Here is a 27,346-nt window from a genome sequence, read left to right on the forward strand (position 1 = left end):
TTATAAGAATAAAAAAAATCGATCACGAGGCGGTATTCGAACCGCGTCTTTCCATTGTTTGTTTTTTTTTTTCTAAAAATTACTCATAAAACGCATAAATTTAAACACACGGCTCCACATAATTCCCGGGGAACAATCCCGTGACCCCGTCCATGACCCCCTCCCACCATCCGTCGTCGTTCTTCTTCAGCACATATATCACTGAGCTCTCTTGGAACGATAGCTCGTCCTCTTTGTCCGCGTAGTAGTCGTATATCGCTACCACTGGAATGGAAGTTTTATTTTTACTGAATATTTAAGGGAAGGTTGTGAGTTTTTGATTATTATATGTACTATGTATTAATAACTCAGGCCCCGGAACCACAGATACAATAGAAAATCTATTGTGTCTGGGACCGATCGGGCCGCTTGGGGCTCAATGGGTTAAGCACAATAGTAGAAATGAAATGTCAGTATTAGAAATTTTATACTTGTTGTATACTTTATAATCAAAGTAATCTAATAATAATGATTGTATGAATCTTTGTTTTGTCAGGCAGGATTAGGATCTACTGTAATTTGCCGAGGAAGTAAATTATATTAATCGTATTTTCAATGAAAACAAAAGTTTATTTCATGCCAATTATTTTAGTATTTACCTTTTTCAATGTAATTCTTAGGCACCCATCCGGGCAAGTCCTCTTCATCGGGCACTATAGCTGGCACCGCGCTTGTATATTGAGTACCCATTTTGTTCTGCAAATTTTAAACAAATATGTATTAGTTTAGTGTAGTAATGTGAAAATTAATGTAATGTACTGCACTAAATATACAGGTGACGCCAATTTTTATGGTATTTTTATGGCGCAGTCGCAAGATGCGCAAGAATCGATTAGCCCCATCTCTTGCTTCCCGCGACACCTGCAATTGTGTTCTGTGCAGCGACGATGTTCACAGCCGCCTCTATAGTACAGTACACAGTCAATTGGAGTGGAGGCAGTGGAGTCAATTGTACTCACGCCCATGTGATGTGGTCTGCCGAACGCGTCGTGCGCGAGCTCGTCGTCCATCGGCGGCGGCGGCAGCGGCGGCGACACCGACCCGCCGCGCGCCGACCCACCGCCCGACGATGATGACGCGCGCTAAATAATGTACAGATAATAACATTATATAAAAAACGTTAATAAAAACACGCGAGTAAACGTTAACAACACACGAGATAACGTTAACAACACGCGAGTAAGCGTTAATAACACGCGAGTAAACGTTATCAACACAAGAGATAACGTTAATAACACGCGAGTAAACGTTAACAACACGCGAGTAAACGTTATCAACACAGGAGATAACGTTAACAACACGCGAGTAAACGTTTACAACACACGAGATAACGTTAACAACACGCGAAATGATGTTAATAACACGCGAGACGATGTTAACAACGCGTTGGTGAAGGTAACATACGAGATAACAACACATTACACATTCATGACATTCATGGGCGAGATGTTGCTAATAACTAATAAGTAATGGCACGTTCATGGCGTAAACAACACGTGGGACGATATTAACAAATACACTTTATATGCATCGAAATTAACATACCTGACCGGGCAGGCTCATGGAGTGTTGGCTGTGCTCGCCGTCCGAACCAATCAATGGGGATGGTGGTGCTGTAAATAAACAATTTGTATCTAGCAACTTGTATTTCATTACAAATTTAAGCTGTACATCTTTTTTGTTATAAAAATAATTACTCAATTCAAATAATAATTGCAACACACTTCAATTTACTAAACCAGTATACTTACGAGGCATACTAGCGTGCAGGTCTTGTTGTGAATAATTTGTGGAAGATTGGTGTTGATTCGGATGCACCATTCCAACCTAGAATAAAAACGCAATTGTTTATCATTATTTAAATTTCCTGTTATGATTTTTTTTCATTAATTTTGAGAAAATGTATGAATAAAATTACAGTTTTTCAAGTATACAGAGTGGCAGTTTGCAAGTAATCCTGTTTTTTTTTTCATTTCATCTAAATTAGTTAGCATGAACAGGCGACATAACATGAATAACAAACCAACAATTGAACAATTTAGTTGTTGAATTTATATTCATTCTCTTATTTGATTTCTTTAACATAATTTATTATTTTCATATATAAAAATGAATCCCAAAATGTATTGGTAAGCGCATAACTCGAGAACGGCTGAACCGATTTCGATAATTCTTTTTTTATTATATTCCTTGAAGTACGAGGATGGTTCTTATGTAGAGAAAACGTAATTATGTACCACGGGCGAAGCCGGGGCGGACCGCTAGTTATTCATATAATTTGTAACGGTACCTGTGGTTGAGCGACAGGTAGTGTAGAGTAGCCAGGTGGTCTGCGAGGGTAGTTTGGTGCGTAGTGCGATGGCACTTGGGGCGGGGCGACGGCCGGTGGGGTGCGGTACTCACGGGATGATTTACCTGTTTATGCGTTTTAGTATTTTATGTATTCACATAAAACATGAAATTTACATAAAAGAATAAGTGATAAATTGTATTATTTATGATAATACAAAAGTAGACTAATGTTTTTCATTAATTAATTATACAGAGCAATCATTTTAACACTTGATATTAATTGATATTCTATCATAAATTTCAGTTGCAGTATTTAGATTTGTCTCGTGTAAAAATGACTGTATTCACACAGTACCCATTTATATTTTAATGGACCAATGATTGAAGTTACAACACACAAAATTTGTTTAGTGTTTTATTTTTCTTTTTATTTTATGTTTATTTTATTTTTCTATAATCTATATCTATCCTACTACTATTATAAAGGCGAAAGTTTGCAAGTATGGATGTATGGATGTTTGTTACTCTTTCACGTAAAAACTACTGAATGGATTTGAATGAAACTTTACCACAATATAGCTTATACATCAGAATAACACATAGGATAGGTTTTATCCCGGAAATCGCACGGGAACGGGAACTATGCGAGTTTTTCTTTGAAAACGCGGGCGAAGCCGCGGGTGGAAAGCTAGTAATCTATAAAATGAATACCTAAAGTACCACGTCCCAGCGTGCCAGTATTAGACGCGGACGCAGATCGAACAGCAGCTGGTGGTGTGGGGGGTTTGGTAGTGGGTGCGGGGAGTGGTGCGGCACCAGGAACGGATCCCGAACGACGGCCGCGGGGAGTACCGCTCATACCGCTGTTCCAGTGAGCACCGTGGCCTATGTCGTCTAGAGCTGTAGGAAAATAATATTGGATAGTTTGTTACTGTGTAGTTATTGCAGTGTATTTAAAACAACATAAAAAACACATTTTAATAAAATAAACTAATGAAATTATAGTATTGTCACTTAAAGTGAATTGAGTTATAGTCTTAAGGAGTTGGTTACATACAAACCAGCAAGTGAAGCAAAAATGGTGTGTAAGAAATAAGGATTTCCATTGTGTCTGTGTACCTAATAAAAAAACCTTAAGAACTAACAGAATACAGACTAGTTAATATTGGGGTTGTGTTACTACATTTTATGAACCAATTAGACTATAATGGTTACTAAAACTTGTTCATAAAATCACTCATAATTGTAAAATGTTTTAGTTAACGTTTAAAGTTTAACAGACCTGTATAATCAATGCTCTTCCTAACATACTTAATGGGTTTCTCAGGATTAGCTGGAGCAATGATTTTATACTGTCTATTTGTCACTTTATTTGCTGTTAGCACACCAATTTCTCTCCGTGCTACCTTCTCCTTATGAATAGCAACAGTCTGAGCTATATGATTCATCTGCCCTTCCATCTCGGCTAACTGCATGGTTTGTAACTCCAAGAGTTGCAGGAAGTTGTATGCAAGTGTATTTATTTGATAGGCGACACTTGCGAGAGACTGCGTAGTATAGTTTTTTGTGCTTTCAAGAGCGAGTCGCTTGTTCTCAGATTGGAAGTAATTAGCTTCACAGTATTCAGCAACCCGTTCCAGATTTGTATGACTATCCGTGAGGTGATTACGACCTTCAGGTATTTCCGTTTGTAATAGCGCAGCTAGTTCTGCCATTTTGAAGCTGCAAAAATATGAATACTTTATGAATATTCTTTCATATCCTGGCTGCATGTGCAGCCTGTGTGCAATTCAAAAAATTAGTAAAATAGAACTAAGTTACCTGCAGGTCGAGCTTTGCTCAGTAAAACCCAGGAACGTAAGATTTTATATAAACTAGAGAGATTATGACAGCTTATATCCTGAAATAAAAAGATATTGATTTATTATTACGTTGTTAAATAAATTGTTATAAATTAAATAATCACAATAATCTCCCCCACCTTATTTTATTAGTCAACAAAAAATTTATGTCAAAATTTTTGGGCCTCAAAACTTCAAAAGACAAAAACTGAGACCAGAGATTATAGAAATTTAGGTACATAGAAGATATATGGATTTAGTATCTTTGCCAAAGATACTAAATCCAGATTATAAAAATCGGTAAGATCAGGTGGATTTTTTAATGTGGATAAAATCATCAGCTAGAAAAAAGACATATTATTATGATAGTTTTTCAGTAAGTGTTCTACAAAAATATATAGATTGTGAGTTCTAGTATAATTCGCTCACATTAACACCGTGATTATGTCAAAGGCAAATTTTACAATTTCGCCGTTTATAAACCGGTCTCATCGCACCCTTTACCTTTTATTACATTAGCCTTAACACAAATAGGTACGCGAATCTCAATTCAGTTACATAATATTATATTGTTAGTTAATATATTTCTTACTCTGTGGGAAAACCGTGTAGAAGAAGCACAACACAATTTGACAGTTGTTTGAATGGGATCAAAATGAAAAAAAAAAAACACTGAAATTTGACACTTGAGTATTGATTGATTTTTTGTGAGTAAAAAACAGAAGGTTTTGTTTTCCATAAAATGTGAATTCCGTATAAAGAAAACACATTCACAATGGGTACTAATGGAAATGGACGACGAGGCGGCACAAAGTTGCCCGATGTGCGCCGCCCCATGGAAGAAGGCGATTGTGTCAATGATATGGAGAGCCCTGAACTAGATTTCGTCTACGATGATTGTGATACACAGGCCAACGAAATCGCTGAATTATATAGTTACACAGAACATCCGGAATTTCAATTAAACGTAAAGGCTTTTGAAGATATCATGGAAGAATTTAACTATCCCCCTAGTTGGCAAAGGCTTACTGAGAAACAACGGCGTACGGTTATAATGAAATTGTTAGAACATTTAGATATAGCAGTTAGTGAGGTGCGGATGCGAGCGACTAGATGCATCTTGTATTTAGCTCAAGGATGCTGGGCCGAAATGCAATCTGATGCTGAACAGGCACAGTGGGCTCGTCTAAATATATTCATGTTGTATGAAATGGGTACATTCGCAGCTTTTGTGGAGTTATTGAATCTCGAAATCGTTAGAAGCAATACAACTATAGCTTCAAGGAAACTTGCGGAATCATTAGCCGATTCTACCAATTTGAGAGTTATTATTTCAGTACTTTATTTAATAACTGAGCATATGAGAACTGAAAAGAATAATCCCAATACTGAGTATGCACATATGATAAAGACCTTTAAAGAAGAACTTGGTACACCGTTTGGTGAAGAATTACTTCCTGTACAATTATTGAATATGGTAACCCACTTGGGCGCAGGCACAGCACCACATTTTCCTATGAAAAAAGTTTTGCTTTTGCTATGGAAAGTTTTACTTGTCTATTTAGGTGGCATCAAAGAGCTAAAAGAGAGAAAAGCTAGATTGCGCGAAAAATATAATTTGTCTCCAGTCATGGAAGATACTCTTGAAGTGATCAAAGGTATGAGAGCCAGTTCTCCCCCACCAAGTGCTGGAGACATGCTGGAGAACCAGAACCCAAATCAGAGAAAGTTAAAAGAGAATGAAAGAGCTCTACGAAGACAAACATTCATGAAACAAACCTCCTTAGATGAGTCTGATGAACAAATGTTTGTTGAGAAAGAAGAACAAAGTAACGGATCTGAAGATTACTCTATGGAGTTTCAGTCAATGCCTATAGAAGGATCTCAAAACTCAAATCAAAATTGTCCGTATTACATGTATTTTAAACGATTCGATAGTCCTCCACCACCACCTCCTCTGCCTAGAAGTCTTCCCTGGCAATCTAAAGTACGGCAAAAGGATATTGACAACTTTCTTGACAATGTAAGAGTGAAGTTTGTTGGATACTCTTTACCAGGTGATCGTTCAACAGTTGCAGGATTACCGCAACCCATCCATGAAGGTATAGAAGTATTGAAAAAGCACATTTACACCAGTATTGCTGAAATTCAAATAGAGAGAGAAATTGAAATTGCACGAAGCCCCCTAACTAAAGGTGAAAAAGAAGTTGAGCAGAACGAAACAGAAATTCTTTACAGAGAAGTGCTACCTAATCTACCGCAGTATATGATTGCACTACTGAAAATATTGTTGGCAGCTGCACCAACTTCCACTGCAAAAACTTATTCTATGAATATTATGGCAGATTTATTACCAGAAGAGATGCCCATGACCGTACTCCAATCTCTCAAGCTTGGCATAGATGTGAATAGACATAAAGAAATCATTGTTAAAGCTGTAACTGCTACTCTTTTATTACTTTTGAAACATTTTAAGTTAAATCATGTGTATCAATTTGAATATATGTCACAACATTTGGTGTTTGCAAACTGCATGCCTTTAGTTTTGAAGTTTTTTAATCAAAATATTCTTTCATATGTTGGGGCTAAGAATACCATTCCCATATTTGATTTTCCTGCTTGTGTTATCGGCGAACAGCCGGAATTGACAAAGGAATGTCTGGATATTGGTGACACATCAGTGCTCTACTCTTGGAGGAATGTATTTTCTTGCATTAATCTTTTGAGGATTTTAAATAAATTGACAAAGTGGAAAAACGCAAGAATTATGATGCTTGTCGTATTTAAAAGCGCACCTATATTAAAACGCACGCTAAAAGTACGACACGCCTTGATGCAGTTTTATGTGTTGAAACTTTTGAAGATGCAGACTAAGTATTTGGGACGACAGTGGCGAAAAACGAATATGAAAACCATCAGCGCAATTTACTCTAAGGTACGGCACAGATTGAATGATGATTGGGCTTTTGGCAATGACGTAGATGCTCGTCCATGGGACTTTCAAGACGAAGAGTGCGCTTTACGAGCGTGCGTTGATCGGTTTAATAGACGACGGTATGGTACAATGGCAGATCAGGAAAGTGAGTTAACACCTGTCGATAAAGATATTAATAGTGTACTTGACACTAATTTTGATCTTGATGAAGAGTTTAAGGAAAACTATGAACTATGGCTTGAGAGGGAAGTCTATAACAATGAAATTAATTGGGATGTTCTTTTATCTGCATGAGTTTTTATTAGACGAAAAATGTAGGAAGATGAAATATTCCGTTTTTATAATAGTGTGACAGTGCTATTGAACTGGCACTGAAGAAGATTTCTGAATTTTTAGTACATTTATACAAGACACACAGTAACATTATTGTAACAAAAGATTTATTGCATCAATAAAATAAGTATGGATGACAAGAGCAATTATGTGTCAGAATTTGCATGCTGTCTCTGTTAGGTTAATATAGATCTAAATACAAAACATATATAAGTTTACACAAGATAAATAGGCATCGGAGACTAACAATAAAGTTATATTAATAAAATTAGTACCTAAATTATGTAGCATGAAAACTAATTGGATAATGAATTGTTAAACTGAAATCATCTTTTTAGAACATACTTATAACTATTTCTTTGAAATAAATGTATGTAAAAAATATATTTGCTTTTATTTTAACCCATATTTTAAGTAACCATTAAATCTTAAAGAAAAAAATCAGGATATCAAGGCGCGAAGTTCGTCTTTTATTTCGGACTAGCTAGCCGCCAGCCGCTTCGCCGGCGTAGTCGAAGAAAATCCCGCGTATCCCGTTCCCGTGAGATTTCCGAGATAATACTTATCCAGGCTATGTCCTTCCTTAGGTCTCAAGCTATCTCTGTATCAAATTTGAAGTAAATCCATGCAATATTTTTACAGTTTAGCGGAGACAAAAATCTAAAAACTATATTTTTGGGTGTATCCGTTGTCGGTCCTTTACGCAAAAACTACTGGACGAATTTTGGTGCAACTTTTTTATAGGCATAGCTATTAGGTCTCACTTCTCGGCAACATAATAAAAAGCATACACCTATGACCTATAAGTACATCATGTTATTAGTACGTATTACACTAATCGTAAATCGACATTGTCTCTAATGTGGAAAAAAGGCTATCAGCTACTAAAATTCAGCTATTAAAAATTGCTTAGGCCTTCGTTTATCTCTCGTTTACCTTGTTCGAGGTAATGTGAAAAACGAGAGCGGCTTGTAAATTAAACTCAAATATTTATATAAAATTTCGGTTAAATCACAGGCCAGGAATATTTTTTATAGTTGTATAAAAAAAATAAACATTGAAATTAGAACCACGATTTGGCGCTAATAATAATCAAGATTTCGTCGCGCATTTAGCTAATAACGTCTTATTTTCTTTAATTAGGTATTATGTATTAATTAAAATTTGCATGTTGGATGGCAACGATGACGATGTTTCGAATTTGAATATATCCGGCTGGGTTAACAGACTAAAATAAAACACGTAGATACCTAATATTATATGTTGGTAACCATTTAAGTTTGTCAAGGTAAGATATGAAAAGTTCTTAAAAAAATAATAAACCTACACTTACAGCTACTTATAAAATAGTGTCGCACTGTACATATATTTCACCCAGGCATATATTTTATAATTTATTCTCTAACGAAACAATTTCTTTTCAATTACGGCATACCTAAATAACTGAAAAAAATATTATAGGTCAAACGCTATTATCCTTTTTAAATCTAGATATATTTCTCCTTCTAGCATAGATCTTTTTAAGATATTAAATAAACATCTAAAACATAATTTTTCGTCCCACAGCATTTGTACAAGTAAAAACGTCGTAAAAGTAACTCGATCTCCAGATTTCATTCGAGAAAAATTAAAAGAGGGTGTTTTGGCGCGCTGAGTGCACCAGCATGGTTTGTTCTCACATCAAACGTCACCGGGATGACACCCAAACATTTGTAATATTGTACATAACAATGGATCCTTTTACTAGCGCGGCGGGGCACTTAAGACCCCGCTATAAACACCCACTAAATTATTTTAGAGACAGCGCTTCCATTTAATTTATGTGATGTTATTATATCACTGTAAATGGTTTGTAGGTACTTTACCGTCTGTTACATGCATAGAGCATTAAACCAACGTTACGTGTAAACGGTATTGTAGGTAGGTAGTACTCACATACAATATAATATTAAAGGAATCTTGGACCTAGTATAGTATTATATTATCTGTGCTTGTGTACCTACTTAGCTACATTCCTTAGCAAAGAGTAAAGTAATACATACGTTTCTTAGTTAGTAGTTAACTACATATTAATTAACGAGCTATTCTTGTAGCCTTGTATATGTTAATGTAATAGGTATCTATACTTACTTATAATATAATAAAGCTGAAGAGTTTGTTTGTTTTGTTTGAACGCACTAATCTCAGGAACAGCTGGTCCGATTTGAAAAAATATTATATCGGTGTTTGAAAGCCCACTTATCGAGGATGGCTATAAGGCTATATATCATCACGCTAAGACCAACAGGAGCGGAGCAACGCGGGTAAACCGCGGGGCACAGCTATTACCTACTTAACTACCTACTTATCTGAATCTCGGAATCAGTCCATATAATATATTTACATGAAATTTATTATGGGTGTTTGGGGGCAATAAATCGATCTAGTTAAGATATAAAAAATTATCGAGCAATACTCGGTCATACAGGTATCTCCTTATTGTACTCGAAGCTGAGAAAGATAATATATAATATGCTATCTATGTTATAAAATAAATGCTATCTCTTCTACCAATATAGGTGTTTTATTTCATTTGCGATGCATCCGTATGACGACAGTTAACTCACGATAAAATCTCAACGCTAAGAAATTATTCGCTCTATAACTCGTATAATGCTTGTATGAGCCTGCGACTTGCTCTAGTATTCATTTGTTTCTAACATTTAAACCAAAGTGCACATCTTCTACCTATTGAAAAAATGAGAGCATACATACAAGTTTTCTTAGTTTCATTACAAATCTACAGTTTAATAACATCAGAAATTATACAAAACGAGTTAAATGTGAATGATATACTCCGCACAGATTTGATGCCGACGTTTTTCATTTCGAGTGATAATGTTGAGGTGCCGAAAATGAGTAGTAAAAAAGATTTTTTTCCAACTGTAAATGGTTCTATCGATGCTGCCCTGAATACGCTTAATTTCCACAGGTAAATACATAAATATTATAAATAAATAAATTTTTCTTTGATCTTCTTTAAACTAACTAACCAAGTCCTTGTTTGGTTGGTTTAAAGGTGTTATTTATTAACTAAGTGGTTTAAAACGATTAAAATTAATAATATATTTCCTTCAGGATATAGAGGTAGTGTATATACTTCACTTGTTCATCGGTATTTATTTAGGTAACCAAAGTTAAACATTCTCGACATGTTCTACAGAAAAATGATGAACGAGTATCAATGTAGAAATTACGTTGCCGAGCAAATCCTAGAAGAAATAGGAAAAAATTCCATACAAAATCGTCTTGGCAAACCTTTTGATGGAAGTATATTTAGTCAAAATGTTTATACACCTCGTTCCCAAGATTATAAAGGTATGCATGATGTTGGATCGGTCAATTATCAGGAGTGGCTCACTAAGTAAGTTACGATTTATTTTAAATGTTTAAAACTATTAATATTAATAAAACATCTACCTATACTAGTATTATAAAGCTGAAGAGTTTGTTTGGTTGTTTGTTTGAATGCGCTAATCTCAGGAACTACTGGTCTGATTTGAAAAATTCTTTAATTCGGTAATATGTAGGTATATCATTACGTTAAGACCAACAGGAGCGAAGCCACGCTGGTGAAACCGCGAATCACAGCTAGTTTAATATAAAAATTACATACTTTTTGGGTTTATTGCGTATCATCGAGAAATGTGTATATTTGTGTTTGAAAAAAGGTGGTCTAAGGTCTCAATCTCACGATATCTTTTTACCAAATGTAGGTTTATTATCCTATCAGCAAATTGGGATGTTAAAGTCACTCATAAACTCGCCAAATTTAATGTATTTATATTTTTGCTAATAAATGTTAAAGCCTCCTAATAAATGCTTCTTTTACATTAAATTGCTCTAAAAATAATAAAATACAAATGGTTAATTTGTTTTTCAGAGTTTCAGCTCTAAACGATATTTACCAACATTACAATATGTCAATAAATCCTCATATAAATAGCAATTCGACTATTTATCCTGAAATTCATGCGAACCCCAGAGATGGTTATGAAGTGTTCGAATCGGGTGAAGGATCTTACGGATATCCGGAGATGCAAGATGTTTCTAAACACAGTAAGTTTGATAGAAATATAATTATGTATTAAATGTAATTTTTGAAATAAATTTCAGCATTATCGCGTAGCTCGTAGCACTGTAATGTATAGATATGAATATAACTAAATAGAAAAATAGAGAAAGAAAGTTCTGATCAAGTCAAGTATTTTAGGATTTAATGTAGTGAAAACACGGTGGTAAAATCAATAGCGCGAAGATATCTTGAAAATATTTCGAATTAAAACTAACTCTCGAGCGTGCAATGCCTTCGTAGCGGGCATGGAAAAACTAGTTATAGGTACAATCGTTTTATTTGTGTTAAGAAATTAAAAATAATAGAGTTTTTTATTATTTAAAAGGTGTATTTTCTAGGTAGTGGTTACGAATACTCCATGCCACCACCTCCTCCGCCAGTATATCAACATGAACACGTGGAACATCACGAAGATTATCACGTGGAAAAAGAGTCGCATGGCCTGACTATATCTGATTTATTTGATATCTCGCTTACAGGGATCGCTTTTTTGTCGTTTGGCATGTTTGTCCTGCAAGTGCTTATGTGCATCACAATGGTAAGGGCTAATTTAATGACTAAAGAATTAAAGGAAAACTTATAAATATTTTAAAAATTATCGTCGCGAAATGTATAGTAGATTAATTAAATTATTTTTTTTAAAAGCACTGAAGGAACAAAACAATTTTGCTGTAAACAAAGCGCTCTATCAGTTTTTCTGGTTGTAAAAAATTTAGGGTAGAGCGGAGAATGAATAATGAAAAGAAGTTTACTGAAAATATGGAATGATACCAAAATAATGAATTAGATATTTATTTTAGCGGAGTCAATATAAACAATTTTTATAACGTCTCATGACCCACTCTACATTTTTTTATGTTTAAATTGACCGGACTATAATGACTTTTAAAAATTTTGAAATTGATTGACTCAATTTTAACATGAATCAATAAATTACATACAATTAATAGAGACAAAAACTATAGTTTATAGTCTAAATCCTCAATTATTCTATCCATATAATGTTTCAGAACGATCAACAACCTCAAGTGATGCAAATGGTAGACAACGGGGATAATATAAACGTGGACGATGTCTTTCGCTTCAAGCGTGAAACGGAACCAAATAAATCAATTAAATCTTTGAATAGTATTGCTAAATATGCGTTAATGGCTTTAAAACCTCAGCCAATAATATGCCTGTACCGGACTCTGTGTTTGGGGAACAAGCATACACGTAATCTGCAGAATAAAGAGAGGTATTGGCTGCCCTTGTTTCAGTAAGTATTTTGTTAAGTACCTTATTACGACAGATTTTCCTAAATATATAAATGTTTAGGAAAATCTGTCGCTTGAAAAATGATTTTTGTTTAGTATACCTACTTAACTTAATGTACTTACGTACAATTTGTGCCTGAAACAACGGGTTATGAATATTAAGATTTATCTTGTTAGATTTATTTGGTTAGATTATTATCTAAATGTTTACTTTGTAGAAAATGTATACTTAGTACATGACGTCGTTGCTTAGTACAAATGTAGAGGCACTAAAATTTTCTACTTCTAGTTTCATTAATTACACTGCATTCTACATTTCCAATCAAAATCATTCGAATAAATACAATACTCAAGCTATCTTTTATAAATATAACTAGCTTCCGCCCACGACTTTGTACCCCGTTTTTCCCCGTTCCCGCAAGAATTTCGGGAAATCCTTTCTTAGCGGATGCCTACGTCCTAACATCTACCTGCATGCCAAATTTCAGCCCGATACGTCCAGTGGTTTGGGCTGTGCGTTGATAGATCTCTATATCAGTCACCTTTGAGTTTTATATATATAGATAATAGCTTTATTAGAATTTCTGTATCTTTCTAGTGCCAGTATAGCTTGGACCCGCGGTGCTGCTTTAGGCGCTTTACGTGCAGCTGCATTGGGCCTTGGAGGAGCTGATTGTAATAAGTTGTATCCTAAAAATCAATGTATAAATGAACAAGAGAACAAATAATTATTATGTATCAATAGCTTAGATTCTATACATGGTTTATAAAAAATGGTGTTGTTTTAGTGTTGATATTTAATATTATACGAGTTATTTAAAGAGTTTTCAAGTGGTGACTTGAAACTCATTGTATAAGTGAAAAATGTTTTTTTTTTTTAATTTAATTATCTAAAAAATATAGCAGTCAAAATATTTTGTCTAAGGCTATGATGGGGAGAGAAATTAAATACAACATAATTTGTTATTTGTATTTTATTTTCACATTCCAACGTTCTTAAGTTATTCAGAATGATCTAAATAAAAGTCTCTTATATTATTAGATATATTATGTACAAGTAAAATTATTTTACTACAATTTATTCTACAAACAATCTACACAGACTTTATTGTAAACAAAATTTTCGTAAGTAATCTCTATCAGAATAACGTCTCTAATGCTTGAATATCTTAGCTCTATATTTAGTTCTACTTATACAAATATTCTCCTATATATACACAAATAAAATAAATTTAGATTAAGATTTAAATCTACCTTTATATGAAGGTCGACACGGAACTATTTAGCATAACAGCAAATTTACCTCAATTTTTGTTATTTTGTAAAAATTTAAGTATGAAAAATATTTGAAAGTTATATATTTACAAAAGTAATTTACAAATTAACACATGCTTATCACTAACGTCACAAAATCTTTTGTACACATTTCGAATAATATAATATATAAACTAAGATATATAGATGTAGATGTAGATATATATATATATATATATATATATATATATATATATATATATATATGTTTGCTATCCCATCGATCAAAAGGTTAAATGATTTCACATAACGTATGATCCACTAAAAAAAATGATATTCACAATGCGTATTAATTAAACAATTACCTTCTTGTAGCAATTTCATGTGTCAATTAAAATTGATATCTAAGTAAATTAAAAGGTGAATCGACTGAAAAAATAGTATGAAAACATTAGTACGTACTATTACACTATAATCTTATAAGAATCGTTATAATAATGTATTAATCTGAATCGATTATCACTGATCATACCATATATTTGCTTTTCAAAATATAACGAATCATAACTCAATTTACACCAATGAAAAAGGAAAAAAAACATAAGCAAATATTTTCATGATTCACATTATTATTTGCGTAAGATTTTATCCCCTGACGATTACGGTGGCGATGACGGTAGTGTTACAGGTGTGAATACACAGCTAAGCGGTGGGTAGGCATACGGGCTTAGTAGCGAGTATGTTTGAGGTGCATGTCCTAACACATGTGCAGGAAATAACCCCTGCCGTTGGGCGATCTTCAGCCGAGACGTTAATTGCTTTTTCCATTTTGTTCTACGGTTTTGAAACCACGTTTTTATCTGTACTTCTGTGAGATCTAGCGCTTTGGATAGCTCCATTCGCTTCGATACGCTTAGGTACTTGTCAAGTTTGAATTCAGCTTCGAGTCTTTCGAGTTGTTTCGCGCTGTAAGCTTGTCGCGGTTTTCTTTCGGGACCGGCTCGACGCGTTCTTCTGTTTGCTTTATCATCTGTGAACAAAAAAATAATACTTATTATTATTAATGATACTTAATTAGATAATTATTAAAGTAATTGCATTTTACTATCATTCTGATACCTTTTTTGTAAGTGCTAGTGCGTAATACCATTTACTAAATAGTTACTACGTAAGTTATAGTGAAGAGAAAGGTTAGAAAGCTTAAAAATGGAAATTATTTTGAACTTTTCCACAAATGAATAGTCATATTAAAGAAAGTATCCATATCACGTGAGCACATTAAATACCATAAAAGTACGCACTCATTTACAAAGTAGCTGCTCTCACTAAAGACAAACATGCGGTCGATTTTTTTCGAATACTAATCGGAAATATCACGGCTTCTCGTTAAGTGGCTATAAACACAATCAGTTTGTTGGCATTGCGCCTGCGCAGTTTGTCATCTCGTGTGTCAACACGCCTTTGTGGCGAGTGTATGGCGAGTGATGGCCTCGCTAACAGACTGCTAACTATTTGCACAAGTGGTTTACAAATTACCCGGACATTTCTATATATTTTTCTGGATATGTTTTCATAGATTGCACATGAGTAGCATATTATAATCAGTTACCCTTAAGTTAATGAGCTACGAGGTCTACGGGCTACGGCCACAGCTACGGCTGCGGCTGTTGGTATAAAGTACTCAGAAAACTTAAGAAAGTATTATTCATATTATGTTAGTGCTAATAAATATCAGGTATGTTACAGGTTTAATGCAGAATATACTTAATAAATGTCAGACTGTTTCTTAAAATCTTTATAACTAGGTAGATAAGAATCAAACAACACTAACCGTTTTAAAAAATGTCTTCAGAAGACGTTGATTTAAGTGGCCATCGTAATACTTAGTCATATTTTAATATTTGTTTCCCATCAGTTTTAAAATGCAAATCACCCCATCTGCATAAGTAAGAAGTGCTAAAGTCGTCTATTTGATCGCCCGTAGGTTAGTCATAAAAATTTCACATAGCATTAAACTCAAGTTCGAGTGTAGAGATAGCGTCTCGTTAAGGCGGGGGACAAACAAAGCTTTGTTGGTAATTATCGCTGCGGCAGCTGTTTGTCCACACCTCGGTGCGAAGTCGCGACCACCGACCGACCGTAGCTGATGACAATTCGACGAACGTTCGCGTATCACTGGAACTACGATACCGTGACTGTTAGCTTTAGTGTTTAGAGAGTTTGCCTGACATTTTTCACATTAAACGCTATTTGCAAGAATTTTAAATTATGCTTCGTGACTAAAGAATCAATGGTGATTTACTTATTTTTGTGGATTGTATTTTTTATTGCTTTAAGCTTTTATTGATATTTCTTTTAGATCAAGTCGTTATTTGAGATAACAATGGGTTAGTTCAAAATGTAAATAGCAAGGACAGATGCGCTTCACTAATTGATTTTCGCTGCAGCTAATAAATGCTGCAATTTTTTTATTTTGTAGTTGTAATATTTTAAGAAGTTTTTGAACGAACTGAAAAAAGGTCCGAAAGCTATACTTAAAGACAATTTGACATATAACTAATATAACTATAAAATAACTACCTACTAACTACCATCTTCCTGATTACGGGAAAATTTTTAATTAAGATTTGTAAAATGTTAATCGTATGATATCGTCCTTATTTCTAAGTTTCAAACAGCAGTTTATTCCACTTTAATAATTATGAATGATTTGCGTGACGAATAAATTATAGTTATCGGTAATTGTTTGCATAACATATTTTCTTTGACGTGACCGTTGAATTATAACAAGATCAACAACTTATTATAAGATCACCTATAACTATGTCTATTAATTACCGGTTGGAACAAAAATGGGGTAACTATATTTATTGGTTGTTACTTCATATTATAAAACAAAGTACTCTACCACGTCTCCGGTCTCTCTGTTCTCGATAAACCCAAAAACAGCTTACTGCATCGATGTTCATTCCGTTTAGGTTTTCACTAATGGATAACGTATTTCTCTAGCCCTCTATAATTATTTTTTTTTATATAATATTAAAGTCGCCCCGAATATTTTCTAGACGATATCAAGCTTTAGGTCCCTACGAGAATTTTTTTGTTATTTATTACGCACAAATATACTTACATATATTTTAATTATTATTAATGATGAAATTATTGTATTTTATACTTTTGGTGAAAACAATAGCATTTTAACAACCCTCTAAGACATATTATATATATTATCTAATAAGTAATAATTATTACACTTATTTGAGCTATCAAATTGAAATTTTTAATACACTATTAACTAAAGCATCTAGTAGCAAATATTAATTCTCCTACACAATATTTATTAGTATAATAATAAAAATTTGTTTCAAGGGATGATTGCGTGAGAGTTGGTGAGAAATACGTGTGAACGGTCACACCCGGGGGATATCACGCAATCTTTATACACATTAATTATTATTATTTCGAATGTCTTGGTGGTCTTAGCTCTTCAGAGGGTTATCTAGATAGGCTGTATCTTGTCTGGCAACAAATCTGGAAGCTTGAATTTTTGGTATCAATATGGATTTAAAAAAATGTAAGGATGTAACCTCCGTAGCTTAGGCGTTGCGTTTGTATACCCGGCGCGGCGAATGATGATCCCTATGACACTGACAGTTATACTCAAGAGACAAACTTGTAATTTATTTATTTATTTATTTATTTATTTAATTATAGAACATGTGGCTTACAGACATGCCAAAGCACCACAATGCTATACAGTACAAAAAATTATTATACACATTACAATAATTATACACGATAAAAAACACAAGAACGTTTAAAGGAAAATACTTATAACTACACTTCATTTAATATTATGAGAATACAGACAATAATAATATATACGAATACGATAGATAGTTCAACAATAAAAAAATTAATAGAAATCAATAGAAATATAAGAAATTAGACAGATAACAAATTCATTTAATTAGATTACTAATAAGAATTACTAATAAATTACTAACAGTTCTACAATATTTGTAAAAACATGTTTACCGACGTGGCTGAATGCAAACCACGCCTTAGCCTAAAATATAGTAAAGTATCGACATTCGACACGACCCATAGCAATAAGACGAACTTTCATAAGGATCATCATTCGCCGCGCCGGATAGGTTCTGAGCCTGATCTCTGTTTGGTCATATAGGTTTTCATTATTTTCATTTCATTATTTCATTACATGGAAATATGTACATATTACAATCGTACTGAGTTACCGTTACAGTAAGGTTTCCTTATTTAGACTTATTTGAAATGATTCGCGAATTATTATACTGTTAGAAACGATAAAATGAGTTCAGGTTAGTGTTTAAAAGGATTTATACTAAGCCCACCGATGGATACTGGTTTTATTAAAGACAATTATTTAATTAAATAAAAATTATTTAGATTTTAATGTGCGTGTAAATTCGCATTGGAATATCTCTCGTGTGCGTTGAATAAAACTTATTGAAACGCACAATGGTGATGGTAACATCTACTTAATTTATAGGAATCAAGTGATGGTATATTGACGAAAGAAAGAAGACGGATTTTAAGATATCCAAGAATACATTATTCATATTCTAAATCATGAAATTATCATATAAATACCAACATCTCTAAATAAAGAAAATATCTAAAACCTATATCTCTACTTCGGATTCGAATGAAACTTTTTTAGAACACTGGAAATCTGTAAGTAGGACCATAATGGACCAGCTAAACTATGGGAAATATATAAAAATGGAGCTTTAGCTAAAATTATTCTATCTGGTGTGCTATTTTATTGACATAATATTTATTTTTTTATACCAAATATAGCTAACATATCCATATCAACAATATTTTTGAATATAAAAAAAATTGAATATAAAAAGCAAGCAGAACTTCTTAACTCACCAACTTAAATATTCATGTTTTCTGATTTGAAAATATTCGCGTTTAGCATTTGAGCGGACTCCTGCCGCCGCTACTCTTGCTCTATCTACTTATGAAGTAGGTACCTATGAACCCGCAGAAACTAACAATAAAACTTGAACCAATCTATACATATAATAAAATCGTAGGAAAGTCAAAACTGTACATTGAATATTTTTTTAAAAGAATACATAATCCATGATCTATAATCGATATAGAAGCCAAAAACATAGTTTTTAGAATTTTTGTCTGTTTGTCTGTTTGTCTGTTTGTCTGTTTGTCTGTATGTTTGTCCAGGCTAATCTCGAAAAGTACTGCATAGATTGACTTCAAATTTTGCATGAATATTACTAACAGGTCGAGTGAGGCTTTTTTAAACATATTATCATGCTATCACCTCCGGGGGAGGAGCTGTGAACCTTTTTTTTTCTTACGTATTCCGTGTATTACGACAGCGTACAATCTAAAGACTCATGTTTAAATGTTGGTTTCGGGTAAGCCATGCTATTATCTAGCTTTACACAATAAAAACTATGTCATTTACGTAATTTGGGCAGAGAATCAGTTTAATGAATTTATTAGTATACAAATTTGAAACAGCGCCATCTATGAGATTTCGTAAAAATCAAATCAATTTACATGTTAACACTACTGGACACAATGTTAAAAATTAATAATTTAAATATAATTATGTTATTTATTTTATTTAACTCTTTAACCCATATCTTCCCTTCCCTATAAGGTGCGCTTATAATTCGTGTGAACTGTGAATATACTACATTTTTAAAAGTGAGGGTAGATGTTTATTATTTTAAGTCAAACTAGACACCATTACAGTTAATCTAATATTGATTGTGTTCATTGGTTACATTTTTAAAAATCTTCGTATTTTAAAAATTCGATAACGAGGCGGGACTCGAACCAGCATTCTTTAGTGGTCGAATTTTTTCTATTCTTTATAAATTTATTGTTTATGAATTTATATTTATAAACAATAATACAAAAAGGTTAGTTTGTTGATAATTATTATTCCTTCATCATTTACATGTTGTAAGTAAAAATATACTTTGACTGTTAATACTTTTGTTCAGTATTTACCTGTATGATTATTGCTTGGTAATTAATATATTTTCATGTCGTATACCTAATTAAAAACATAAGTTTGATGTGAAACTAGCTGGATTTATTTTTACACACTCACAGTCTTATATTTTGTGTTAATGTTAAAATAGTATTAATAGTGTACAAATCATAATATTTTTTCACAATTAAAAATATTTCCTTTTTTTTGATGGTGTTGGCATCGAATTAAACCGCGCTGTCGTTTCGTTCACGTAAAATGAAGTTATGAGGATGTAGCCGCCTCAACTTACGGAAACGAGAGTAACCTGAGTTGTCTGTTAGTTATTGTATAGTCGAATTTAACGTTACATGGAAATTGGAATCTAATTATATGTATACTTATATACTTATATTAAATCTGTAGAGGTCAATTCTGTACATGAAATATATTTCCTAAATAACTATCACGAGATGATTAGGGATCGACACTGACGCCAAAAATTTTTCCGTCTGTCTGTCTGTATAACCGTTATAGAACCAAAAACTACTCGACGGATTTAAACGAAACTTGGTACAATTATTTTTCATATTCGTGAGCAGAGCAGTAACTCCATTTTTAAGCTTTCGTCGCGTGTGCAACCTACGGGTTAAAGCTACACAGAAATCAAGTATGAAAGAAATGTTCTCCATATTATATAAAAAATATCTCCCGACATCATAAATGTCTATCTTTTATGGTTGAGCTTAGGAGTTCAGAGCTTTCTGATTATATTTGTCTACTAGCTGTGCCCGCGACTTCGTCCGCGTGGAATAGTGACTATGGGACCTATGACCATGGGCTCAGGGTGGGGCAAGAATAATTGTTTTTATTTTCATGCTTCCACTCCCACGCCCACTCCCAGGCCCACGCCAACGCCCACGCCCACTCTTCCTACACTTCACAATTGGTACCTACCAGATCAAAGCCAGGGTAAGCGCCCCACTCAGCCCCACCGTGGCTACGCCCATGCTGAATTACTACTTAACATACAATTATTGAGTAAATACGTACTACCATAAATAATTAAAAGAATTGTTATTAAAGTTTCTTACTAAACTGAGCTAAAAAACTTACGTACCAACTTATTAAAGAAAATCAAGAAATGAAATGCCTAACCTATACCAAATAGTTACTACATAATATTGTAATTAAAAATTATGATTAGTATATAATATCGAAAATCAAAAAAGAAATGCCTAACTAATTCTACGTAAAATTTATTTTAAATTATGTCATATTATTTTTTAGGAACCAGGGGGGGAGAGGAGCAAATTCTATTTCCTTCCTTTCTTAAATGGATGTTTTTAATAATGTATGGTGTAGCCACTGATCAGCTTAATCGATACTCAATTTTTATCAAATCCAGCAACAAATCCAAATTAGATGTTTCCTGTCTCACGCACGTAACTAAAGGCTGAAGAGAGAGAGAGGGAGCACGTAACTTAACCGTTTAATAGAAGAAAAGTGTATAGAAAAAGGAATAAATAATTTCATAAACTTCCCGACGATCTTTAAAAATAAATTATTATATCATTTTTTTCATTCCCACTTTTACCCCTATGTAGGTATAATAAGTGGATGAACCGATTTTGATACAATTTATCTAAGAACCAGCGTCGGAAAATATGCTGCCTAACAAAAAAAAAGCCGCATCTAATTCGGTTTACCTGTTAGCCAGCTACGGTGCCATAGACAGACACACACACACGCACACACAGAAATACATAGCAGTCAAACACATAACACCCGTCTTTTTGCGTCGGGGGTTAAAAATATAATACGACATAATTTAAAGGACATTTTATGTGGAAAATTTACCTATTAGAAGTAACCATAATGTTAATTTGACCCCGCCCCCCCCTACTACCTCAGCTTACCCCCAAACCCTTGGGGAATTTTGATATGATCATCTGGACATGTAAAGGAATAACTGTAGCGTATAACAGATAAATTACGTTTTATCGTACACTGTACAGTGTACAATAGAATGCCTTAGCAAATGTTCGCCGTGATTACTTATAAATTGTCATAACTTTTTTATTTATGAACCGATTGACATGAATTAAACACTAAATGTTAAATGAAGATTACCACAATACATTAGTGAAAACCGCATCTAAATCGGATAAGCCGTTTCTGAGATTAGCGTGCACAAACATACATACAAACAGACAAAAAAAATTTTAACTACAGTTTTGGGTTCAAGATCGATTTAATAATAACACCTGCTAATTTTTTTCTACATATTTTCATTGTACAGACATCGCTTTTCCACAATTTTATTATATGTATTGATGATGATGATGATTGATGATTATAACACTCTCAGTCCGTTTCAACTTAATTTTTATTCACTCGCATCAGTGCCACCTAAAAAATCTTTATATCGAAATTCGAGCAAAGATAAGAAAATGAGAAATAAGAGTTCTCAAGGATCGTTAGAGGTAAGAGGCTTACTATTGACCGAAAACAACATGTGTTATGCCGAGAACCTGAAACCGCTTCACAACGAGAATTGCGGCTCACAACTGACCGCGAACGGCATGTACTATCCTGTGAGACCGAAACCTTCACTGAGAGGGTATAACGTCTCACAGCTGACCGCAAATGACATATTTTATCTCGATAATCTGAAATTTTTACTCAATATGAAGACCGTTTGACAAATGATAGGGTGCACCATAATATTATTCGATCTCTTGAAGATGAACATGAGCATAAGCAATGACTAGAGTAGGGACGCGAATATTACCATTATTTGAGACAAGTACGATTAATAAGTTTGTTTAATGAAAGATTAAGAATTGAAACTATTTGGTCTCTTGAAACGGACGAATAGCGAGAGGCCCGTCTTACTGTAGACAGATTTCGAGTCTTAATGACTTAGAGGTAAACATAGAAGATCAATCTACGAATTCGGTGGTGTGGTCCGACAAATATAAAAGTGGGTTTGCTTATAACCTCACAATTGATTACAGATCATCTTCTGTATAGGCGATATTAACGTAGTATGTTCTTTTTGTAATGCTTTAAAGAGGAGTAAGGAGTCGGCTTTCGTTTGAAGATACACCAGAACCTTTGAAATCACTACTTTTAGAGGAACATGTGCAATCTAAACAGTTCTTAGACAATATTCGCTCTTATAGTAGTGCGTTTTAAATGATCCTTTGGTGCTCAACAATTATCAGAGGATCCTTTCATGCTTACTTTTAAGATACAAGGTCAAGTTTATCATTTGATAGGATCCCTTTTGCCTGAAGGCCAACCTAAGTTTCTTCAAATATATTTTGTATTCGACTACAACGAATAGTCGAATACAAGAAATCAATATTTCTCGAATTTAAAATATTACAATTTTTCCTACGGTAGGGCGACGAATGTATTTTCGCATAGTAACGGAGGGGAACTCACGGGGGGTCGAGTGACGCGGGCCACGTACCACAAACATGCTTAGTTTGTTGTACCGAGCGCGAAAGAAAGTCATCGTGTTTTTAGTAAAATTACTATGTAAACTGACGTAATTTAATACTTAGGTACATATTATATAATGATGCGCTCAAACTGTTAATCTACATTTAATTTAGATTATTATTTGAATTACTAAGTAATGTAGAATTTAAATCAAATTCACTCATGTTTTCCTCAGATTTTCGATGTCCTCCGATTTTAAGATTTTCTTATCAGAGTATTCAATTTTAATGTAGTTAATTTTTATAAGAGACAATTAAGAACATTCAAAAATAAAGTGTCACGTATTTTTTTTAAACGACGAATGACGAAAAACGACGTAATCGCGGACGAAGTCGCGGGCAACAGCTAGTAATTTTATATTAATAAACTCAAGAAGATATGACATTACACCATGACTTATCTCCTATACTACAATATCGCAAAATTTATACTAAAGACGAGGTATTCATGGTTTTGCCTGGTCCATTACCATAAGTAATTAAAATTCAAAATTTCATCAGTAGCCACCAGGTAAAACTAATAAAATTGCTTAAGAGACATTCCTGGAAATCATCATTATACATATTTTGTGTAACAAACTAGACTTCGTAACAGTCTTAGCCGCCAGCATTCATTTCAAATTTTCATCAGTAGCATCACTACTTCAATAATAAAAGTGTTTACTGGGCTCAGTTATTACTGAAAAACATAGTTATAAGTCAACTCTAATGCAGTTTGCACCTCAATACTTCCCTGCTTTTAACATTATCCTATACTAAAATTATTTTGTATAATTACCGTAAAAATTGGAAGAAGGCTGACGTGTAGCTAGCCAATGTGCATACGCGTGGCCAGCTATAATTTCCGCACCATTCAGGACACTAAGATCAGCACACGTGGATGTTGAGGATACTGTAGAAAAACACATAATTATTCACGTTAGTGTTAAGTTCTTTATACGTGTGGGTGCAGGTGACGATGATTTCGAGTAGGAAGTTCTAAATATGCAATTTATGACTCTATATAATATGTAATAATTTATAATAATAATTTATTTATTAATTCAAGCATCAGGACTCATTTTGTTAGTAACAATTGATAACTTAAAAATTATGTTAGTAAGAATAATAAAATTTAATAAAAATCATTATGACTACTAGGAATGCACTCCACCGCTACAGTACTATCAATGAAGCAGACAGTTTGCAGCAGTGGTTTACATACCAGCAGTCGAGCCGACTCGCTATACAGCGCATGATTACATTGGGGCTGTCCCGCACACGGCGCACCAGGGATGTGCATCTCTTTCGCATTGTAGTGTAAAAACAGTCTATACGAGCTTCTGCAAACATCCCTGATGCGCTGCAATAACGGGGCAGCCCCATTAACACCCGGAACGCATTATTGTATTGAACACGGAGCGAGCTGTATGAATGTTGAGTATGACTAGCCCATAGGCTGCACGTGTAAAAAGATGTACAATAAGCACGAAATAGGGTTTTTTTAACTTCATTAGAACAACGTGCAAACCTACGAGCTATCATATTTGCCCTCACTGCCAGTGCCCGTCGTTCCCTTTCAATGTCATCATCGTCTCTGAGTCTAGGGGTCAATATGTGTCCGAGATATTTGAATTTAAAGACTCTCCCCAATGGCACTCCGTTCAAACGTATTGGGGGTAAAAAATGCGTAACTCGGCGCCCAGACTCAAAGACCATGATTTCACTTTTCCTAGTATTGTAGACCAATCCATGAAGAGCAGCGTACTCTTCACAGATGGCCACTAACCTTCTAAGACCGCAGACTGAAGCACTCAGCAACGCCATATCATCTGCGTAACTTACATTGTTGATGCAAACTCCATCAATATGACAACCAATCCTTTCGTTGCTGAGTGATTCAATCAGCTCGTTGATATACAAATTGAAAAGCGTGGGTGAACTTAACCCCCCCTGCCTCACACCACATTGCAGCCCAAACGGCTGGGATAAAGCCCCCGCCCATTGGACTTGATTGATCTGGCCTCTGTACCAACATTTAAATGTGTTAATAAGAGAGGACGGTCTATACTTTATTTTTAACATTATTAAGCTGAAGAGTTTGTTTGAACGCGCTAATATCAGGAACTACTGGTCCGATTTGAAAAATTATTTCTGTGTTAGATAGCCCTTTTACCGAGGAAGGCACAGGTTTTATACCATCACGCTAAGACCAACAGGAGCGGAGCAATGTGGGTAAAACCGCGGGGCACAGCTAGTATTTTGTATGAATAAGAGCGTAGGTTTGAATTAAAGTAGGTAAGTAATAAACGGAAATAAAAGCCATACTATAAGAGCCATACTATAAAAGCTAAGTTTTATTATAATTATAGATTATCGTAATTTCGACAGTTTAATGCTTAGACAAATCATTATGTATATGTATATTTTTTACATGCAGATAAGATGCATAGTTTTTTTCACCTTTAGACAGCATATTTATTAAAACAAACAATTGATAACATTTTACTTTATGAGTGTTTTTAAGAGTTAAAGAGTGTTCTTTTACAAATAATGCAAGGTTTTTATTGTGTCATGAAATTTTGTCGGAAAATTAATATAAACAATAAACATACCATTGTGTTCGTCTCCGGCTTCGAGATTGTCATCAGTTTCGCTATTAGAAGGTTTTTCATGTTTTTTACTTTTAAAATTACCCAAAATATTATCTATTAAAAATGTTTTGCTTTTATTTTCACTATTTACAAGCTTATTATGTGAACTATTTATATTTAAGTTACTGCGTCCACAACTAAATACATCATTTTTATGAGAAAATGCATTATTTTTATCGTATAAAAGTTCTTGTGATGCATTCAAACGATTATAGAGCATTTGAGAATTATCACCCACACTTGATTGGTCACTGTTTTCACAAATCACATCAATTGTTTCATTTTCACTGTCGATTTCAGAGTCACCATCATAAATAGAATCAATTTTATTGAGTTCGTATTGGCTATTAAATTTGGAAACAGTATCACAAGTGCTGGATATACGTTCTTGTGTATCCATATTTTATATTTTTAATTAACTCACGTCATCATGTTTAATAAAATATATAATTGTAGACCGCAGTGGTGTCGTCAGGCGACTAAATGCGTGCGCGCTATTTGAGACGAACTGATAATTGCTTTTGAAAATAGGTGGTACCAGGTAAACGCTAAAGAGGCTGTAGGTATCGTCGTGAGATGCTTGAATGCTACTGGTTAATAAGTAGCTGGAAGGGATAACGCCATCTTAGTAGGTGGGGCTTATCCGGCCGCCTGCGAAAATTCACACCTTTCTTATATTTGATAACACGCTATATGAGAGCTTTTCACCTCACAAAAGACCAGTAAAAGCTTGAGATGATTCAAATGAAAGGCGATATTGTTTGCATTGGCCCTCAATTTATATGATGAATCGTTTACTTATGAATTGGTATTAGGCGATTTTAGTGGCGGCATATGAAACGTTGTAACGCACTTATAACAGACTTTTATTTATGTTTTATGTGATTGTCGCTAATTATAATTTTATGTTTACTATTACATCACGAAATGTCACTATGAAATTGCTTCTGATTTAACAAGCTGTTAACATTAAAATCAAAATACAACGAAAATTAAAGTACTTTTCGTTGAAATATTTTTAAAATGCATTTCCGCTAGTAAAACACGATGTATTTAGAGCTTATCGATGTATCCCGCGAGATGAGAAAAGATGCTAAAAAGATTTTTGGTAGGTAGTTACTGAGTTTACCTAATCG

General features: G+C 33.9%; 5 protein-coding genes across 5 annotated transcripts; 2 read left to right on the forward strand and 3 right to left on the reverse strand.

Annotated features, from left to right (window-relative positions):
- Positions 1 to 54: 54 nt before the first annotated feature.
- Positions 55 to 4,421, reverse strand: Abi (tyrosine kinase Abl). The gene is made up of 10 exons (XM_089699828.1): positions 4,313 to 4,421; positions 4,153 to 4,231; positions 3,614 to 4,053; positions 3,043 to 3,231; positions 2,330 to 2,454; positions 1,791 to 1,866; positions 1,585 to 1,652; positions 999 to 1,121; positions 639 to 735; positions 55 to 264 (listed from the first exon to the last, which is right to left on the reverse strand). Exons 3-10 carry the CDS (start codon positions 4,044 to 4,046, stop codon positions 101 to 103), a joined length of 1,275 nt encoding a protein of 424 aa, XP_089555954.1. The 5' UTR covers positions 4,047 to 4,053; positions 4,153 to 4,231; positions 4,313 to 4,421; the 3' UTR covers positions 55 to 100.
- Positions 4,422 to 4,796: 375 nt separating this feature from the next.
- On the forward strand, positions 4,797 to 7,824 carry Strip (striatin interacting protein). The gene has a single exon (XM_089699758.1). The coding sequence runs from the start codon at positions 4,948 to 4,950 to the stop codon at positions 7,399 to 7,401; it is 2,454 nt and encodes an 817-aa protein (XP_089555884.1). The 5' UTR covers positions 4,797 to 4,947; the 3' UTR covers positions 7,402 to 7,824.
- A 2,405-nt stretch (positions 7,825 to 10,229) lies between these two features.
- On the forward strand, positions 10,230 to 13,538 carry LOC149485083 (uncharacterized). Its single transcript, XM_089699673.1, has 6 exons — positions 10,230 to 10,411; positions 10,643 to 10,843; positions 11,363 to 11,538; positions 11,893 to 12,092; positions 12,565 to 12,812; positions 13,409 to 13,538. Exons 1-6 carry the CDS (start codon positions 10,290 to 10,292, stop codon positions 13,536 to 13,538), a joined length of 1,077 nt encoding a protein of 358 aa, XP_089555799.1. The 5' UTR covers positions 10,230 to 10,289.
- A 1,169-nt stretch (positions 13,539 to 14,707) lies between these two features.
- Positions 14,708 to 26,610, reverse strand: LOC149485084 (uncharacterized). Its single transcript, XM_089699674.1, has 4 exons — positions 26,356 to 26,610; positions 26,172 to 26,304; positions 24,356 to 24,469; positions 14,708 to 15,094 (listed from the first exon to the last, which is right to left on the reverse strand). The coding sequence occupies exons 1-4, from the start codon at positions 26,608 to 26,610 to the stop codon at positions 14,724 to 14,726; spliced, it is 873 nt and encodes a 290-aa protein (XP_089555800.1). The 3' UTR covers positions 14,708 to 14,723.
- On the reverse strand, positions 24,604 to 25,487 carry LOC149485085 (uncharacterized). The gene has a single exon (XM_089699590.1). The coding sequence runs from the start codon at positions 25,381 to 25,383 to the stop codon at positions 24,733 to 24,735; it is 651 nt and encodes a 216-aa protein (XP_089555716.1). The 5' UTR covers positions 25,384 to 25,487; the 3' UTR covers positions 24,604 to 24,732.
- Positions 26,611 to 27,346: the final 736 nt, after the last annotated feature.

Source organism: Colias philodice, chromosome 10 (assembly GCF_061535455.1).
Source record: "Colias philodice isolate Cphi_HAF_F1 chromosome 10, ilColPhil1 Martin Lab GWU primary, whole genome shotgun sequence".
NCBI classification, from domain to species: Eukaryota; Metazoa; Arthropoda; class Insecta; order Lepidoptera; family Pieridae; genus Colias; species Colias philodice.